The sequence below is a fragment of the Genypterus blacodes genome, unplaced genomic scaffold, assembly GCF_046128005.1.
Source record: "Genypterus blacodes isolate CSIRO-AG114 ecotype Tasmania unplaced genomic scaffold, CSIRO-AGI_Gbla_v1 ptg000003l_1, whole genome shotgun sequence".
Taxonomy (NCBI): Eukaryota; Metazoa; Chordata; class Actinopteri; order Ophidiiformes; family Ophidiidae; genus Genypterus; species Genypterus blacodes.
The window spans coordinates 6926808-6946838 of NW_027466817.1; the positions used below are offsets into that span (position 1 = coordinate 6926808).

Genomic DNA, 20031 nt, shown 5'->3' on the forward strand with positions numbered 1-20031 from the left:
ATGGGAACATTTGAGATGGTTTTGGTTTTTGTCAAATCTCCTGACTCTGCTACTGTTTTGAACCTGTTTTTGTTTTCCCTTGGTGCTAGCAGACAATCACACATCTTATTTTACTCGGCAAATAAATATTGACTTTTTCCCAATGTACCAAGTGAAATACTTGTATTTAATCTAGTGACATCATCAGTGTGCAGTAAATCCAGCGAGTTCACTTTCAAATGTAAACATGAGTTAGATTTCTTAGCACACTCTTTCTTTTAAATGGCAGTCCTTCATCTCTCTGCCATTAACTTAAGCTAACAAGTATTGTATGTACATTACACCTACATGGAATAAAGTCATTCTTATAGCACTGATATGTTTGATAAACAGTCCAGTAGGTACAATGTAATGCTTGATGTCCATCAAAGAGGCTGCAGTTCTGTTGCGTCGTTATCTGCAGAAAGTGAGGATTAAACTGTCAGAATACAGAAACTAATATTATATACAGGTATATAAGAAAGCTGTCGTGGACACTCCCATTCTGAGACACAAAAGATAACATCCACCAGTATTCACACCCAAGCCACACATGATGTAGTGGTAAGAAAACAATACCATGCTATGACATCAAAGAACTAAGCCTAAGTAAGCAACTATTATCACAAGAACAGTATAAAAGTATACAGTACATTTTTCCAGGTAACAACAGGTAATGCTCCTATCATGTTGAAAACATTTGTTTCCCTTAGAGATACAGGTTTGGTGTAATGTGTTATTTTCATTCCTCATGCAATACTCACCATAAATGCATTTCATAAAACCTAAATATGACCTAAATGTCATATTTATATAGTTTTACCTGGCATCTGTTTCTTCTGTCTCCATGCCATTATCTTCCTGTAGGCTTTGTCCAGAAGCCACATAGTCAGCATGAGAAGACCAGCAATACAGCCCAGCACTAAGGCAGCAACAGACAGGTACTGAAGATCCTCATAGAGCACCTCTGGAGGACAGGGACACATGAGGCACACCAGTCAGAAAAAGCAATCACATACTGGGTTGTGTGCACAACATCATCACAGCAGGAGCAGGGGGAGAGTTGTTGGGAAGCCAATGTCATAATTAGGTACATCGCGCCGTAAATTATATTCAATATTATCAGATAAAACCGATTACTTTTCATTCTTCATCAGTGGTGTTATTTCATTGGAGGACTCCTTGTCTGTGGCATTAGTTTAGCTGTTGCAGGAAAATGAAGTCATTGTTGTTGTATTTTACACTACTGCTATTCCACTTCTGTTCAAGGAGAGAGGACCCCTCTTTGAACTGCCTCTTTTAAAGTTTCTGTTGTTTTACATGGTAGGGCTGTTTGTGTTCTTTCCCCAGAGTGCTTGGGTAGATTCCGGAACTGTTGCTGTTGTTGATAAATCTTGGCCTATACAAATGAACTACTACGTGATTGAAGACCGGAACTGATGACCAAGTTCCGGTCAGTATTTGCAATGTTTCTCTTTCACTCAAACATTGCAAATATTGGAGCAATTGTCTATAAGTAGTGCTTGTGAAGTTAAGCTAGCCATTTGAAATCTCCTAAAACAAGGTAGTATTTCTGAGTTCCTAAAGAGTTGATGTGAACTGAAATTTGACTCTGCAGACTTTACGTGGAATTAAAGGTAAGATATTTTCCTATTGTTAAAGCAGAAAGTCACCTTTAAAGTGAAACACTACATTAAAGCACCAGTAACTCCAATGCATGTGAATATATTTATAAACATTCTACCTCTGACTATGATGCAGCTGCAGATTAAAATGTATTCATAATTAGCTGTTCGCCATGTTGTAATACACATGTCTGTTATGTATAGTGAATGGAATCTACTGTATCCAGTTCTTCTTACCATTAACTTTGAGCACAAAGCCAGCATCCTTGCTGCTTCCCGTCGTCTCTGTGACAGTGAGAACGTAGAATCCAGCATCCGGCAGCCTCACACCTGACAGACCCATAGACCCATTGATGTAGGGCTGCACTCTGCTTCTGTAATCCTCTGTTATGTTGGTGTACACCCCCGGCTGCCAAGTCCCTATGCTGCGGCTCACCACTCCTGACATAAAAGTCCATCGAATTGTGGGAATCCCACTGCAGGTAATGTCCACAGAGAAAAACACATTGTCCTGTGTGGACCTGGTGAGACTCCTCTCCGGAGAATGGATGGAAATGGCTCCAGCTTCCACAGAGGAAAAGATAAAAAAGAATTTAAACATTTTGGGGTAAAATATATCTCTAAAGGATGCAAAATGCTAAATCAATGCAAAAACCCTTATTGAGAGGGGGTTTGTGAAATGAACAGATACCTGGGCAATACCTGAGTGATTGCTCACCCTCAACAGGACACAAAGCACAGCTGAACATATGACACATACAAAGTATTTCACCTCGTAATTTTTGCAGTTGTCATAGGGCACAACAAGACACACTTAATAACATGCTTACAGTGACTCATTTCCTCTATGTTGTCTGTATGTTGTCATATGACAAGCAGGTTGTGGGTTAAAACCTGTCAAACAAGCATCCGCAATTTGAGTGAAGTCTCCAGTTCTGACCTGTTCTCCAGTTTGTCAGCCCCTTACTCAAACACTTTAGCAGTTTCAGTTGCAGTTTGCAGGTCTGGTTTTGCGCGAGGTGAAACTGGCAAAGTGTTACAGAAGAGAATACCAGTGCTGACTAAGAAATAAGGCACCGGTGTGAAAGGAACATTTATGTTTGTGTCATCGTTGCTACCTGATGACTAACAACTGAAAGATGCGTATGTGATAATGGCACAGCGATCACAATGCTCATTATGAATCTGTGTCAAATGCCATCATATGTTGAATCAATTGAAAGACCCATATCAATAATTAAGCCTATTCTATGCTGCTACAATGCTGCTCATTATATCATTTTTAATTTAAAATGAAAGGACCCAACTGAAACCCATTATATCTTTATGGCCATGAGTGCATGGTTGAGCGGTGTTGCACCACATGGCCGTGGTATGCAAGTTAAGACACAGATCTTGAGAAAATATTGAGTTTGGAGAGTGTTGGAGTTTATCTCTAGCTTGTGCTCTTGCCAAGTTCTCAGATTGAACAAGCACAACTCTTATCCTATGTACTGTGTAGTGTTGTCCTATGTGTGCTCAAAAACACAATAGTCATAGACAGTACTCACATGCTTGAATGTCGGCTTCACTTACCTAAGTGACACATGTACAATGTGATGCTGAGAAACACAGCAACATCGTGGACATCCCAGAACCTAAAATTCCACATTAGGATCCCAGATCCATTGGTTGAACTACATTAGAAATTTCTGCTAGGTTATTTCACATTCTGAAGGATTCTTTCTGTCTTCTTCCTTCCAAAAGAGTATCTTCCTTGTTCTCAGAATGTCCTCTTCTTCTGTCCTGTGTCACAGTGCGCCAGTAACTGTTTCCGCCACCATTGGTGTAAAATCACTTTCTGTTGTAGGTAGAAGTCCTGGCAGTTCCCTCCACTCTCAGATCAGTGCAGTGTAGCTCTTGTGAGTCTCTGTTCAGGTACACATACCTGTGCAAGCCAGTGGCAGCCAGCCCACACCTACCAGACAGGTTCAGCCAGAAATGACTGAGCAAACATGAACTCACAGTTGTGTACACACACGGAGAGGGAATAGGTACCAGGCTGTAGAGGAAACTTATAGCTCTAGATCTCAGTTTACTCGGCACACTATCCAACCACCCAGCACTCGCCTAGCTTCACACTGACACGTTGTCACAAAATGAAAGCAGGTTAGGTGGAATAGCTGCTATTGTTGCTGCGACACACCTGGTCAAACGTGTCAAACAGGAAGTGTTTACAGGCACCAAAAGACAAAAACACAGCGAACTGACTGTCAGTGTCTGTCCTTGTTAGACAGATATATTTCAATAAAGAAAGGACTTCAATCACACACAGGTTTGACACACTTGGAGCAGCATTGGTGACATATAGCAGCTTAGCGAATAATCATTATTTGTATACATAAACTGAACCCTATTTGGACATGCAGCTGAAGATAACTGAAATCAGATAATAATAAATATCCCCACCATCCCCTCCTGTGTATCACATTCCCAACTTCCCAATCAACATTTCTTTCCTTTTTTCCCCTCTCTCTCATTTTCCCCCATCTCTCTGCATAAAATGTCTTATAACTGTATGCTCATTGTCAAGTCATATGCTTTCTTCAATTAAAATATTAATACAAAATAAATAAATATCCCTCTATGGTAACCAGCTTTGCCATCTTAACATTCATATTTAGGTTAAATTTATTTTTACATATTGCTGATCGTTTTGGGCCAATCTAACACTCTGATTCATGGGTAACCAAAACACAACACAAATGTCTTTTAGCTAATTTTGTTAGGTTAGCAGCGTCACAAATTGAGCGACCACCGGACTTGAAAAACACATTTTAGTTTGTTAGTTAGGTAGTACGTTTTTTGTTTCTACATCTTAATCACGTCTCTTAGTTAGAGAAATGTTGATATTTGCTTTGAATATTAAGTAGTTTAGCAGTAACATCGACATCGCCAGCTGCCAACGAGTTCAGGATACCAATGGGACTCTTGGCTTTTATATAAAAAAAAAACAATGTTTATGTTTATGTTTATTGCGTTTGGAACTGTTTGTCGCAACACAGTGGCCGTCTGAAGTATGTCACCCCATTTTATGTTTTAAATTAAATTATGCTGAGTTGCCTGATCCAGGAGACTGAGCCGACGGATAATTACGGACAGGTGAGAAAACACTGATTACTAGTGGTGGGTCAGTCGCGAACGATCTGGCTCTAAGAGCAGGCTCTTTGAAGTGAACGACGGGCGCCGGCTCCTGATTGGGAGCCGCGTAATTACAGGTCCGCGTAATTACGATCGCTTCCTCGTCATGTATGCTCATCTGAGGCCATGAAAAAAGCACTGGATCTACACCTCTTTGAACTTTGGACTTGAAGATAAACTCGTGTTAAGTGAGCCTGGCAGATAAAATAGATAATGTCTGACAAACAGAACAACCGGGCAGTTTATGTTGACGATTGTGGAGCACATGACGAGACACTCATATGTACACACAGGTTATATAGAAAAGTGTGAAGTGCCCCCCTATCCCCTAGTTTTTGAGTCATCATATGTAACTTTTCTATACTATAGAAACAGTTTCTAAGGTGTTTCTACTGCTTGAATTGGTGTCAGCTTTAGAAAATGTATCTTGTTTTTTTTCTTTAGTTTTAGAAAATAATCGTACTTACTTTTTCCTTTTTTGTTAGTTTTTCTTTTCAAAACGGTGAAAATGTGGTTGTGTAACAGTAGTTGTTCGCACTACAGACCAGGAGATGGCAGTAACAGTAATAGCAGCTGCTCACCAGCAGTAAAAAAGCAGGAAGTGATTCGTGATAGTGATGGGAATTCCGGCTCCCAAACGGAGCCCTTTTATAACTCACTGAAATTATTATGTAATTATACGAAAGCTTGTAATTTCCAGAATACCTTAATTTTATGATATTATTTTTTTATTATATTTGATTATGTTAGCTGCATTGTCACTAACACAGCAAACCACTTTGTTTCAACTTGCCACTCTTTTGCCACTCTTAGTAGTTCCACTGCCAAGTTCTCTGAAGTGTGTCTGTCACTAAACTCAAAACAGTCCAGAAGACAAGACACCATTTTATAATTTTATAATTGTCTAAAGTGACATGTAACAGACATGAAAGAAGTCATGTCATCTTTTCGCGCTCTACACTCATGGCACTTCTCTCTTTTTCTCTCTCCGTCCTGCTCTGTACCTGTAGTAGACCGTCATCACGCCCCGCCCCTCCCCTCCCTGCTTGATGTTATGGCCGAACGGCACAACATCGGTTTAGAAGTTCAGTCTTCTCTGTGTCCATGGCACGGAGAAGTCGACCCTATCATTCTGCCTTGTATTACGTTACCGAAAGAACTAAAGCTCATTGAGCCGGTTCGTTAGCCGGTTCGTTAGCCAGTTCGTTTGTGAACAACACATCACTAATTTATGAGAAAATGCGCTTTCTTTTTACTTATCTGACTTACACTTAGGTCAAACAACTTTTTATTGCAGACATATTTGCTTTGCATCGCTTAAATCGACATGTCGCGGGAGTTTGTGCAGAAGCATGCACACAGAATCTTGTCATGAAATGAATTGATATGGTGATACAGCATTGCATGACGGGAACATAGTTCATCCTCTTGAGGAAAACACCTGAAATCTTTGTCAGCTTTCTGACAGCTTTGTCAGAGCAGCTATCTACAGTCGACAGTGTCAAAATCCACAACGCGATAAAAGCATCAGTGATTCTGTGAATGGCTCTACCATCTCTGACTCACATCCACCTGTCAGGGGAGATACTATGAACCTAGGGTGTGGTTCACCTAGGGCGAGGCTCTACCATTGCACTCTGGTTGTGCTGACCCCTGCGACTTCTCCAAATGTAGGAATCTCGACTTCATAACTTCTGGCAGTGGTGGTCTGCGTTGGCGCTCTTCCTTAAATACACAGACATCCCACCCCCTTTTGTCACAAAACGATTATAAGTGTGTCTGTGGAGTGCCACCTCACAGGACTTTCCGGCTGCTAGCAGGGCGTCATGTGTCGTTAGCGAACTAACCAGCTCAAAGAGCCGGCTCTTTTAGGTGAACGATGGGAGCCGGCTCCCATTCGAGAGCCGTTTTTATTTTTTCTGCAACTTAATACAAGACAGAATGATAGGATGGTCTTCTCCGTGCCATGAACACGGGGAAGACTGAACGTTTGAACTGATGTTGTGTCATTTGACCAATTCACGTGAAGGCAGACAAGGATCATAACATCAAACAGGGAGGGGTGGGGCGTGCTGACGGTCTACTACAGGTACAGAGCAGGACGGAGAGATGAGTGACAGCTGGGAAAAAAACAGCATTTGGATGCATTTTAACAAATGTGAAAACATAAAGGCGGAATGCAGAATCAAGCCGTCATGTCGAGCAGGGTCCACAAAAAACCTTCACAGACATGAGAACTGTGCATCCAACAGTTCAGTTGGAAGAAATAAGAAGCTCCACCCAGGCTCTCATTCCAGTGTATGTTCTTCCAAACAGGAAAACACTCGACAACACATTCCAAAACTGTTCGACAGAGAATGTGCTTCACTACAAGAACATTCCAAAATTATTTCAATTCCTCATGAAAAAGGTACCACACTCACTGTCATCTCACTAACATCAGAACAGACTGAATACATGTGAAGTACAGATGATATGGGAACTACAGGGAATTCCCTGAATTACAGGGAATGTGAAGGGAAATTGTGACAGTGATATGTGGACACACAGAAAATGTGAAAGATTAAAGCTATAGTATTAGTTGAAAGTAAAACAAGTAACTACTAATGTTAAAAATAATAATAACCTTGTTTGTTTTCTATGAGATTAATATGATGTGAATTCATTAGTGTGAGGTTGACACTGAAAATGTATACAGAAAAAAACAAGCTGATGTTGCAGAATTGAAGTGCATTTTGAAACCAAATGTGAGTGTTGGATATCAACATTTTGTAAATGTTCACACAAAAGACGCTTATTCAGCTGGTTTGGGTGGAGAATCAGCCATGTGGATAAAAGTTACTAATAATGTTAAACCTGAGGAGCTCTCGGACATTTTTATTTTGTCAAAGTAGCTCTCAGAGGCAAAAGGGTTGGAGATCACTGCAGTAGACGTATGTGTAATTCGTCTTGTGATGCGGTTTATAGAAGTGTCGATTGCACAATTATCATTCACTGGACACACTTGTATCTGCAGTTGCATAATTCTCCACCAGGGACCGCCAGAGCCCCGTTTGTTGTTAATGGATCGTTTTTCTCTCCACAGAGGACTCGAATCTAATCCAGAGATCTGCTTCATGTTAAACATCCAGACTAGTGACATAATAGGTGACGTTACCATACCATATTTAATTTGTACAGAATGTTTAGACTGATCTTTGCTAGGGTAACCTGCTGTCTTTCTGCTAATCCTTAGTCATTGGTTGGTTAAGAGTGGCCACGTGATCAGGAAGCCCTGAGAGAGGTGATATTTGTAACACTTTTTGTAACGCTTTTGAAGCTGTTTAAAATGATGTTATGCTGTATGTTATGAATGTTGCAGGTTATGTCCATATAGTAAAAATTGTTAACTAAGAAAGCCAGTGTATCACCTAATGTCGCTGCTGTGTATATGTTGTTATTGCTCTATATTAGTCCAGCCCCCTGTGTGTCCCAATACTATAGTTCGAATACAATTTATTTAGAACGTTTGTGTGGCATTTCCATACAGTGGTTAATGTGATCAGTTGTAGTATCTGTTTTTATCAGTGTAATGATACTTGCCCCGTCCACTCCACGCATTGACCTGGTATTGCATTACTTTCAGGAAACGGAGTATCCCCTTGAACTGTTGAATTAAAGTTACTGTTGCGGAATATGAGATGATGAGTTTGTGGCTGTCCATAAACATATTGTTCCACCCTAGTACATCAAGTAGATCTCTCATTGTACTTTAATGTTGTTAGTTTGGCTCATCATGGATATATGTTGTCGGCAAGAAGCAGCTTTGATTATATAACACCGACTCAATTATTCGTTTACTTAGTTTTCATGTCCAGGTTTTACATGAAAGTGTATGTGTATCTGTGTATCTCTATATAATCTGTGAAATCTAGACTCCTAGAGAAACTACATCCAAAGTACCTTTTACTGTGGATATTTGTAAGAGTAGAGATACATCTAAGTCAACTATAATAGCACTACTTTAATTTAATAGATGCTGAAATCTTGTGGATATTCTGTCACCCTGTGTATTATTATTATATCTATTTCTGTCTGTATCTTTTGGTGTCAATTTTCAATTAGTTGTTTTCTCCACTAGAGGCTTGTTGTTCAATGTGTTATATCAGAAAGAAGACGAATCCTGAGAGGCGTGTCCACTGTGTTCATATCACTGAGGGTGAGTGCAGCCTGTTGCTTCACGAATGTTGTTTAATGAACTTTTGACCACTACATAGCTCCTAGGCAGATAGACTTAACATGTCCTGTTTGGTTTATTGAATCAAACCCCAAAAAACTGCTGAGCTGTTATAAGTTGTGGTTGTTTTTTGGTGGAAAGAGCATAACGGTCAATGAGTCAACATGTAACTCTGAGACGGGCAGTGTGAGCTATGAATAACAGCAGAACTGGCAGCAGATGTTATTGCCTTTGCAGGTGCTAAATGACATTAGTTTTGCTGTAACTTTTTAACATCTCAGTTTAACCTTGTGAAATCTACTCTTAACTCAGTTTAACGTATATGTATTGTACATGAGTACTGCTCATGCAAGATACCTGCTTGGGTGTTGGTGTATTACCAACTTTAAATCATTTTTAATTCACAAAAATATCATTCTGAACTACAGCTCAGGTTTATCCACATAGGTATTATGAATGAATTGTGAATATTTTGTACATTGCTTTGCTAGAATAGAAAGATATTATAGATTTGAAGCCTTATTTTTGAATAATTGAAATGTAAATTATTTTCAAAGCCTGTATCAAATAAGAGAGCTATTGCACCCATCTGCTGCCTATCCTGTTCCCTGCCTTGTCCTACAGGTGTTGCCACCTGTGCCACCCCACAACCATGTCCTCGCCAGAAATTGCGTCTCTAAGCTGGGGCCACATGAAGGTGAAGGGATGCTCCACCAGCTACAAGGACTGTAAAGTCTGGCCTGGAGGCAGTCGGGCCTGGGACTGGAGAGAAACTGGGACCAATGTCAGTACATGTGCAGCAGTATCAAAATAAAAGCAACATTCAGATTATGCTGACAAGGGAATACATATTGACAACAGCAGCTGCGTAACAGCTATGGACTCAATAGAGTGGCTCACCACAGAACAGTGAATGTAGATGAAGCTGAAAACAGATTTGTTGTTCAGGTCGAGCATATTGTTTTTCCTCTCCTCTAGCATTACCCAGGAGTCCAACCAGCAGATCTGGAGGAGGTCCTGAAGAAAGGGATAGACCTGCTGGTCATTGGCAGAGGCATGGACGAAGCTTTACAGGTAAATACTCAAACAGAAAATGTTTATTAGTAGATGTAAACGTATAAAGTGTGATTTGTATTTGAGGTGCAACTTAGCCTATAGAGCGAACGTACAGCTGATCTTTGTATAAAGTAAAATTTTCCAAATTCTTCAACCCCTCTTCTCCAGGTTCCTTTGCCCACGCTGGACTTTGTGCGTCAGAAAGGCGTGGAGGTCAAAGTCCTGCAGACTGAGAGGGCAGTGGCTGAATACAACAAACTAGCTGGTCAAGGTGCCAAGGTGGGCGGAGTCTTCCACTCCACCTGCTGATGATGATGATTTAACACAGATGACACAAACAAGTGGAGTTGCCTTTAAACAGATGTCTGGTCCGAGCCCGGTGAGCGCCACAGGGGCATTTCATCCAACTTTGATGACTGAGTAGGAATGTAGAATTATTGAGTGAGATTGATTGACACTGCTGTCTAAAAGAAATCAGATATATTTTATAAAAATGACTTAATTGATGTCCTCAACACACTAACAATAAATAACTTTTAAACTTAACATTTATAGTTTACAGCTATGGGTCATTTTAAAGAGGGAGGAAAGGAGAGAGAGATACAGAGAAAGACAGAAGGTTGTATTATTATTTTTATTGTTGTTGTTGTTGTTTAACTTTTTTTGTAAACCCTGAGGTAAAATAGGCAATATGAGGTACAAGTATATTGAAATTGAAACAGCAAGAAGCCACGGCCGCTGGAGGATGTGAGAACATGGCACAGTAGTGTGTGGGCGCAGAGTCCAGGAGGGCATCAGTGATGTTGATGGGATGATCTCATAGGTTAAATACAGATTTTACAGGATGATGTCAAACAGCAATGTAGGCTACTACAAATTGCATCATAGGCACAAACCCAACTCAACCCAACCCCGCAGTCACACAACCCCGCAGATTCATACAACCCCATCCTGGCCAGTCTGGTTTATAAAAGAAAATGAAACTATTCAGTGTTCTGGTTTTCAGTCATTTTTTCTGACTTTTCACTTTTTTTTGGTCCCTTATGGTGTACGTGATTTTGTCGAGTTTAACCCTCGTATTGTCCTTGGGGTCAAATTGACATTGAAGTTAGAGTGGTAAATTTGTCCGATCCAGGGGTGAGCTGCTTCAGATGACAGAAGACCCTGGATCCTTTAACAGGATTGCCCATGTCGCGAATGTTCCAGGAAATAAAAAAGTACAGGCGTTCAGATTGGCAGAATTTATATATTTGTATAAAGTTCAACAATAATAGTAGGGATATCACAACCTTCCTCCCTTCTCTCTATCTCTCTCTCTCCTCTTTCCCCTCTTTCTATATAAAACATGATCTCCAAAATACCCTACACGTGTATGCACAATGTCATGTACAATATATCTGCTTCAATAACAACAAATTGCAAAAAAAACAGATTGGGCGAATTTGCCATTTCTTGTTTCAACTCCTGTAAATCATGGCTTAACTTTTGGCTCATCTCTTGGATTAGCATCGCCAGCTGATCTATGCGATCTCCAACCGTGGGTTGCACATCAGTCTGCGGGGAGACGGGGTGGTGAGTTTCAGTTGGAGCTTTTGTCCTTTCTGGGCTTTTTCAGGCTCATAGTGTGTACTGTTACGACCTACGTGTGCAGAATTTGTAGGGGATTCTTGGGTCAAGTGATGAAAAAAAAAACGCTAATAAAAAGCACTTTATATGAGATACTGCAGGAGACTCTCAAGCAAGCGTCTTAGGGAGGCAGTAGTCCAGTGGGTAGAGCTTCCGCTGAAGAACGGGGGGTTGCCGGTTCGAGTCCCTGCCGAGGTGCCCCTGAGCAAGGCACCGAACCCTCAATTGCTCCCCCCTCTGCGAAGGGTGGTAATATAATATAATGTAATGTAAGTCGCTTTGGATAAAGGCGTCTGCCAAATGATCGTAATGTAATGTAATGTACTCCATCGGTTGCTCAATAGCGACTTTACTCACTTACTTTTCTTTTTAAGATCAACCTGGGAATGAAGTGTGATGTGAAGTGTATATTAAACTTTCGATGCTCATGCTGTGCTGCTCATCTCTTACATGTTATCAGGACATTAGATGATAGTGACATTTAAAAAATCAGAATGTTGTGAAATGAAGTTAAAAAATACTATAAGTATTCATAAGAAAAGAAAATTACTATTACTCATCACAATTTTAATTAGTCGAGACATGTTTGTCACACACGATGAGTACAGAAAATAGTTGTTCAATACAAATACAAACATACAACATACAACATACAAATTCAACGGTTTCTAGCGTCATAACAGTCTCTTTCTTTCCATTATTCACAACTTCTAAAGAGACTTTAAAAATGATCACTAGCCATTTTAGCAAACCAACCACAACAATCTCGCCCGGTGTTTCATTAGCGTCTGGCAGGTTTGGGCATGATGTATACTTTGACAGACTTGCTGAAGGGAATGGTTCCCTCTATGGCGGCCTCTGGTGGCGGGAGGCTCTCGATGCTGTCGCTCCATCCCAGCTTAGAGGAAGAGGAGGCGTAGGCCAGCAGGAGACGCACCTCGATCTGAGAAGGCTCTGAAAGCAAGAGGAACGTATGAAGGTGTTCATTAGAATTATAGAATGCTGTAGATGAAGCGCTGAATGTTCGTGGAAGCAGAGGCAGTGCTACACACCTGTCCAGGCCGTGTGTGAGAGGTAAACCTGCGTGATGAGTCTGTGTCTGTGTGGGCCGGGCTTCCTGAAGTCTCCGGGTTTGGGATGGATCACATGACTCTGACCATCTGGATACAGAACCTGAAGATGTGTTCAGTCCACAGCAATCAGGTTAATCAGCCAGTGTCATTGGTGGAAAGAGTTTTTAAAATGAAATGAAAAAACAATTTGATTGGTAAGGTGGTTGAGCAATCAATAATCAATGAAAGTAAGTAGAGACTGACCTGTACTTTCACAGTGTTCTGGGGGTCCTGGACGTGTTCTAGCGTTGCATCAATGTCTAGCGCCACCACCAGGCCAGATGTGAACCTCAGTGGGTTATCAGACTCGCCTGTTGGCTCTATGATTTTCGCTGTTGCCCGATGAATCTGTCAAGAAAATGTCAGTGAAACTGGTCTCAGCCAAGGAGATGATCTACCTGATCTACCAAAGAGCACCTGTAGGTTCCATTCCATACCTGTTCAGGTAGTCTGAGTTGCAGCAGGCCGCTCTGTCTCAAGGTCGTTTGAAGGATCTTGACCATCTCCACTGGTTTACAGGACGACAGCCTGGGCATCAACTCCAAGACTTTATTCACAAAACTGTCCTGGAGGTGGGGCAGCTCTGTGAGGAACAGCCTGAGAGACGCAGCAAACAAAGTGATAAACAAAAGATGTGTGTGTGTGTGTGAGTGTGAATGTGTGTTTAGGGAAAGGGGGTCACAGAGAAAGATTACCTCTGAAAAGACTCGATATCATGCAGGAACTTTTCACAGCTGCTGATGAGAGACTCCAATCTGAACGACAGACAACAAGATCTGCTATAATTAAGAAATAAGAAACATACGTACAAACGGATCATTTGTGTGTGTGTGTATGTATATACCAACCCTTGTCTAGTGCGTGCAGTCAGGATGAGCTGCAAAGCTTTGGCCTGGAGACGAACGTGGTGAATGGTGGCCACTTGTCTGCTCTCCAATCCACTGTACAGGAACTCCAGCTTGTAGGTTTCCTCCAGGATCTACAGAAAGCATGCAACATTTGAAAGCTGTCGAGAAGCTGTCTCGAGGGAGGGGGGGTGTGCGTGTGTCCTGACCTGTCGAGTCGCTGCGGCTGCTGTGACGTTCTGTTTGAGGCAGAGAGGGACGGCCATGTTCCACAGCTTCTCCTGCAGAGCCTGAAAGAGCACAAGGGGGTGCATTTTGTTTTCGGAGCTTCATCTTAAGGTTTCAGTCATCATCCAAAGAGGACACTGACACACTTAACTGTCCTGACACGCTGACCTGCTCATATGTGGACACAGCTCTATATTACCTTCATAAGCAACAGCTGGCAGTGCAGGTACGTGGCACAGAAATCAGCAGCTCCAGCCAACTCGGTCTGCAGCTCCCCGAGCCGCTGCAAATCCCTGACAGACGCGAGAGGAGCGAAGACATTAAACACCAGAAAGTGGAACACGTCACATGACTACAGGGGGACAAGGCACAAATGTGTGTTGAATATAGATGTGCGTGTACCGTATAGTGAAGTTGAGCAGGTCCTGGGCTCCCGGTGCCTCCAGGTTCTGGATGGTGCTGATGCGGTTTAGACTCTGCTGGAGGAAAAGCTGAGCCGATTCCACGGAACCAGAGACGGAACCGGAGTCCACAGATTCCAAACTGTAGACTTGTTTCCTGCCTGGCAACTGGACAACACAGAGGGAAACGTGCACCTTATTTAGTCGTCACATGTGGGTAGAAGAAGGACAGATGGAAAAGGTGCAGTGTTGTGGGTCCCGAGGACTGTTTCGGACTCAAATGACCGGCGCTTGTACGTGTTCTCACCCTCAGTGGGGGTACAAGGTGCGACAGACTGTCCCTGAGGTAGGCGTAGTGTCTGAAGGTGTGGTCAGAGAACAAGGCCGGCATGGTGGGACACGACTTGGCCGCATTAAACACCAGAACCAGCACTGCAATGTCTGAGATTACATTAAGGTTACGACACAGGGACGCACAGCAAACGATCTATTCTACTGTTGCACGCAGTCATGGAGGTAAAGCTGCACAACATCACTACTTTTGAAACTCGTGAAGGATACAGGCCGGGTCGTCCATGTCGTGCTCCGGTGTGTCAAAGTACGGGTGCGTGCTGAGCAGCTCAGGAACCAGCGGCAACACTAACGTCGGGTGGCGAGAGCCCAGATACTTCAGACACCTGGAACACAAACGCACCACATCAGTCAACAGCTTCTACATTTTTCGATTACGTTTATGATAATTGTAACATTAATTTGGCAGCGCCTCAGTTAATCAGCAACATTCTGAAGTTGACCTAGATACACACACTGCCACACACTCTTACTTCCACACAGAGTTGCGGTCCGTCGGGTACTTGTTGAGGTTCTTCAGCAAGTCCAGCAGAGCCAGCTGAATACACTCCTTCGTGGACACGTTGGTGTAACACAATAACTCGTGCAGGGCTTCTCTGATGTCTCGAGACGAGTCCTGCAGACAGCGATTACGTCAGTGTGTGTGTGTGTGTGTGTGTGTGTGCGTGCGTGCGTGCGTGCGTGCGTGCGTGCGTGCGTGCGTGCGTGCGTGCGTGCGTGCGTGCGTGCGTGCGTGCGTGCGCGCGTGTGTGAGAGATTGTGTGTGTGTGTGTGTGAGAAAGTGAGAGAGTGAGAGTGAGTGTGTGTGTGTGTGTGTGTGTGTGTGTGTGTGTGTGTGTGTGTGTCTGTGTGTGAGAGAGAGAGAGAGTGAGAGTGTGTGTGTGTGTGTGAGTGTGAGTGTGTGAGAGAGTGACAGAGTGACAGAGTGTGTGTGTGTGTGTGTGTGTGTGTGTGTGTGTGTGAGAGAGAGAGAGAGAGACAGAGTGAGAGTGTGTGTGTGAGAGTTTGTGTGTGTGTGTGTGTGTGTGTGTGTGTGTGTGTGTGTGTGTGTGTGTGTGTGTGTGTGTGTGTGTGTGTGTGTGTGTGTGTGTGCAGAATTTGGAATTAACTCGAATGTGTGTGTACCTCAAGCACAGCCAGCACAGTATCCAGCTGATCCTCTCTGAGTGTGATATGAGTGGAGATTTCCCGCAGCACGTGGATGGACTGCAGCCTGACCTCCTCGATCTCGTCGTTGAACATGTCCACCAGGAAGTCCAGACACTTCTCTGCAAAACTAGCAGACGACCGCGCCAGCTGACACAACGCCTCCACTGCCGCGATACGGACCTCTGATATAATGTGGAACACACAGGAAAGAGTTCAGGTGAAGGAGAGCGCCAGTGAGGTGGAATGATCGCGTTATAAAGCGCTTTGTTCCGTACCAAACATCTCATCCTCCAGGCCGTGGACGAAGGCTCCGCAGGCCCCCGAGGCGATAAGGTTCACCGTGTTGGTGTCCAGTCTCTCTTTAGGAGCGTCGTCGGCCCACTTCCTGCCAGACGAGAACTCTCCAGAGGCAAAAAGCTCCTTGGCTCGTTCATGAGCCGTGCGCTTCCTCTGGACAGAGAGAAGAGGAGGATCAAGGCTTTGTGTTGTGAGGACTTGTGTGTTTGTTTGCAGCCAATTTCAACACACATTCTCCACAAGTGCATTTGCTGAACATGCTCCAGTTACTCACCCGAAGATCTGACATCAGCTTCTTATCCAAAGTTTGCTCCAGAAAGTGAGGGCTGACCTGCAGCATCGAACCCTAATGACCACACACACAAACACACACAAATCCTGAGCCAGGATAAATGATCTCTGCATGTCAGACCTGGAATCAGTAAAACAGTACTTACACTAATATTGAGACTAGTCAGCCAAATGAAAGTAAGTCTTGGGACTATACTTCTATATGCCAAGTTTAACAATATAAAAAAAATATACAGAAGATTAATTGGTAATGATATTAAAGGCTATTTGGAGCCTGAAGTTAACAGCATTTTGTCTGTGAGTGTGTGAGTCTATGAGTGTGTGTGTGTGTGTGTCATTGTGTCCCCTCACCAGGGTCTTGGCGGCCTGCACTCTCACCATCCAGGAGCCATCGCTGACCATGTGACTGATCTTCCCGAATGCGTCATCCACCAAACGGATCTCCTCATTGGACGATGGGATTGGCACGATGCTGATTGGAGAAGGGGAACAAAAAGATAATGAAGAGTTGATCACAAACAGAACTTGACAGAAATATGCTGCTTTTAATACTTTCACGTTAGTTAGGATTTGAACCCCCCCCCCCAATGTAACTAGAACACAACAAGAGCAGTTAAGGTTCAGCGTGTGAAAGTTGATGTAATCTGACCTCTCTGGGTAGAGCTGACTCAGCACCCACACCATCTGCACTGCTGCCGAGCGAACCTGCTCGTAGTCATCTGACAGCAACCTACAGGCCTACACACACACACACACACACACACACACACACACACACACACACACACACACACACACACACACACACACACACACACACACACACACACACACACACACACACACACACACACACACACACACACACACACACACACACACACACACACACACTTAATGTTGATGAGGATGATTTTGGCAGTTACAGTTGCAGAGGCTTTGTTGTTACCTGGTCATAGATGATCTGGTGAATCTTCATTCCTCTCTCGTGCAGCTGTAGCTGGAAAACAAACAGCAGCACTCCCAATGAGCTGAGTCGTACTCTTATATTAAACAAATACTAAGCTGGATTTCAGAGTGGATTTGTGTTTGCTGGCTGTGTCAGTGTTGATTGCTGTGATTGGCGAGAGAGGAGTCTGACAGTGACCTACCATGGCTTTGAGGGCCGCAGTGCGAACTCTGGGGTCCTGGTCTCCAAAGTAATCACTGATGACACTCTGGACATCCCTCACTCCTACTGGTGCACAGAGCAACGCAATATATAAGAAAATGGATAAAACACAAAGATACTGTACAGCTTGATAGAAACACAGTAGACAGCAGTTAGATCAACTCCAGACTCTGTTATGACTGATTACAGCATGCACACACCCATGGATGTCCCAGGTCCCTCCTCTTTGGTCAGAGGCGTGTCCACCGTGCCAAGGCAGCCTAAGAGCTGCAGACATTTGTTCCTTACGCCAAAATATGTGTCAAACAGGTGCTGAGAGGGGAAAAAAAGAAAATATTTTACATTTAAAAACTATCGTGCGTAATGTGAATACTATGTGTGTGTGTGTGTGAGTGTTACCTTGCATGCGACCTCAATGAGCCTCTGTCTTACTGTTTGACCCTCAGGTAGATGTGAACCAATGACCAGTAAGGTGTCGAGCAGCTGAGCAAGAACCTGATGGGACTCTGTGGAGAGAGACGACAAACAGACGTCACTTTCACCCAAATAGTTCATAATGACTCTTACTTTACATTTACAAGTGACCCAATCCCAAGTTCTTGCTCATATGGTACACGCATTGGTTGAGTTTCAAACTTGTGTCACTGAGAAATCACATGGTCTCTGATATTCTGTGGTTTGTTTTATGCCACAATCTTATGTGGAAATAAATGTCACAATGTTTTAAACATCTGCCAACGTGACTGCAAACTTAATGGAGTAAACAGAGGGTTCAGATATAAGCCAAGAAATTAGCCATTCACAACATGTTCTACAGTGAGTAGCTACATTGTGAAGAGACAAAAATCAGAGGATGAGTGTTGTGTGTCGTACTCTCATTGCCCAGCAGGTTAATGGCGTCGTCGACAACGCAGTCTGGACTGAAGCCCTGAGCTTTGGACAGCAGCCCCAGCAGAGACGCAATCTTCAGCCTGACCGAGTTATCAGTCTCCTGATGATACAAAGAGAGACAGAGAGGGTCAAGAACTGACTTTATTACTGATTTTAAGTCTGTTTTCTGGAATTAAGTGAAAATTAAAAAAAAAAAGAAAATTCATAACAAAAAATGTATTACTTGAATAACAATTAAAAACTTTACTTGTTTTTAAGAAAAGGCAATTTTGATAGTCCATATTAAAAACAGTTCAGACTAACACATTGTAACACAGTGATTTGGTTTAAAGCTCTGACAGCCCCACATCTTTTCAGAGGTGGATCATTCCCACGTGTAGTCAGTATTATTCTTCTTCCTTACCTTGTAATAGTGCTCTAGCAGGATGCGGAACACTCCCTCTACGCTTTCAGCCTCCACCGGCTTCCTTGCAAAGTGCAGCAGGTACTGCAGGGCATCGGTGGAGTTGGCGGCCTTGCAGAGGTCGATGTGCAGTGCTGCAGACTTACTGGGTTTGGACAGACGCAGTTTCTTGGCTGGAGCCTCTTCTTGTGGAATCTGTCAAAATAAAACCACTTCAACTTAAACAGTGATATACTTTTTAAATTGCAGCCTCGCCTACCCTCTGCATCCCACCTCTCATCTCCTCTTTGGACAAAAAATGTATCAAATTAGATATTATCTTCATACTTAATTATTGAAAATGACTCATCTGATAGCCCCTTTAAATTATGTTCATGGCTCACTAATGACTGGCTTAGTGAGCCATGAACATAATTTAAAGGGGCTATCAGATGACCAAAGACTGATTTTAACGTCTTTTTCTCAATTTCACGCCACTGTTTATACTACAGCTTTCTGTGTGGGGTATCAGTAAATGGAGCTGAAGTCGTAGATCACATGTCGTAGTACTTAATTCAATGTGTTTGAAAGCATTAAAATTGAAAGTTATGGATTGGTGTATATATCAAGCACAACATATAGTAATGCAAATAACTCGCGTTTATGTATAACACTACTTATAAGCGTATTCTATTGAAGATCATTGTTATGAAGATGCAGGCTGTTGGCAGCCAAACGCTTAGCATTAGCTGATGCGCCGAACTCTACGCTCGGTGTTGCTTTATTTGTTTGAGTTTAAGGGGCGCAGGTAAAACATATTCATCTGCTCACCTGTACAACTAGAGAAGAGAATTCCTCGTAAACTCGCTTTTTCAGATGTGCTGCCATATCCACTGAGAGATGCTAAGCTAGGCTCAGCCTAAGCTAAATGCGACAGGGCCAGGGACTAAAATTGTTCCATTTGACTTTCCGTAGTTACGGTAAACCACGGAAAACGCACTGGGGCCTTGCTAAAATAAAGCTTAAACTATAGCGTTTTCATTTAATATTCACACACTGCTGTCATTTAAAATGTCTGCTCTAATGTCTAAACAACGTCTTTCAGATAAAATTGTCCGAACGGAATTGAGTGCGATTTCACAGTAAACGCTCGGCTGTGTGTTTTCTTTTTTCTAGAAAATATTGACCCAAC

General features: G+C 42.8%; 3 protein-coding genes and 1 non-coding gene across 6 annotated transcripts; 2 read left to right on the plus strand and 2 right to left on the minus strand.

Annotated features, from left to right (window-relative positions):
• Window positions 1–133: 133 nt before the first annotated feature.
• Window positions 134–3825, minus strand: vstm5 (V-set and transmembrane domain containing 5). Its single transcript, XM_076145796.1, has 4 exons — window positions 3219–3825; window positions 1881–2207; window positions 842–985; window positions 134–436 (listed from the first exon to the last, which is right to left on the minus strand). Exons 1-4 carry the CDS (start codon window positions 3292–3294, stop codon window positions 405–407), a joined length of 579 nt encoding a protein of 192 aa, XP_076001911.1. The 5' UTR covers window positions 3295–3825; the 3' UTR covers window positions 134–404.
• A 2562-nt stretch (window positions 3826–6387) lies between these two features.
• LOC142996004 (U1 spliceosomal RNA) lies at window positions 6388–6552 on the plus strand. The gene has a single exon (XR_012961717.1). It is a non-coding gene; the product is annotated as a U1 spliceosomal RNA (small nuclear RNA).
• Window positions 6553–8025: 1473 nt separating this feature from the next.
• On the plus strand, window positions 8026–12055 carry aamdc (adipogenesis associated, Mth938 domain containing). 2 transcript variants are annotated; one of them, XM_076143310.1, is made up of 5 exons: window positions 8026–8106; window positions 8972–9021; window positions 9664–9823; window positions 10018–10113; window positions 10264–12055. In XM_076143310.1, exons 3-5 carry the CDS (start codon window positions 9692–9694, stop codon window positions 10402–10404), a joined length of 369 nt encoding a protein of 122 aa, XP_075999425.1. In that variant the 5' UTR covers window positions 8026–8106; window positions 8972–9021; window positions 9664–9691; the 3' UTR covers window positions 10405–12055. The 2 variants fall into 2 exon arrangements, with proteins under 2 accessions (XP_075999425.1, XP_075999419.1); XM_076143304.1 differs by having other exon boundaries at window positions 8078–8106; window positions 8944–9021.
• A 421-nt stretch (window positions 12056–12476) lies between these two features.
• On the minus strand, window positions 12477–19901 carry ints4 (integrator complex subunit 4). 2 transcript variants are annotated; one of them, XM_076145815.1, is made up of 24 exons: window positions 19671–19901; window positions 18861–19055; window positions 18440–18557; window positions 17966–18072; window positions 17767–17878; window positions 17547–17629; window positions 17345–17395; window positions 17045–17133; window positions 16747–16867; window positions 16379–16450; window positions 16083–16257; window positions 15784–15989; window positions 15132–15274; window positions 14869–14984; window positions 14615–14748; window positions 14309–14475; window positions 14106–14199; window positions 13888–13968; window positions 13682–13812; window positions 13529–13588; window positions 13271–13430; window positions 13038–13181; window positions 12774–12894; window positions 12477–12675 (listed from the first exon to the last, which is right to left on the minus strand). In XM_076145815.1, exons 1-24 carry the CDS (start codon window positions 19725–19727, stop codon window positions 12503–12505), a joined length of 2910 nt encoding a protein of 969 aa, XP_076001930.1. In that variant the 5' UTR covers window positions 19728–19901; the 3' UTR covers window positions 12477–12502. The 2 variants fall into 2 exon arrangements, with proteins under 2 accessions (XP_076001930.1, XP_076001922.1); XM_076145807.1 differs by having other exon boundaries at window positions 17547–17632; window positions 19671–19900.
• Window positions 19902–20031: the final 130 nt, after the last annotated feature.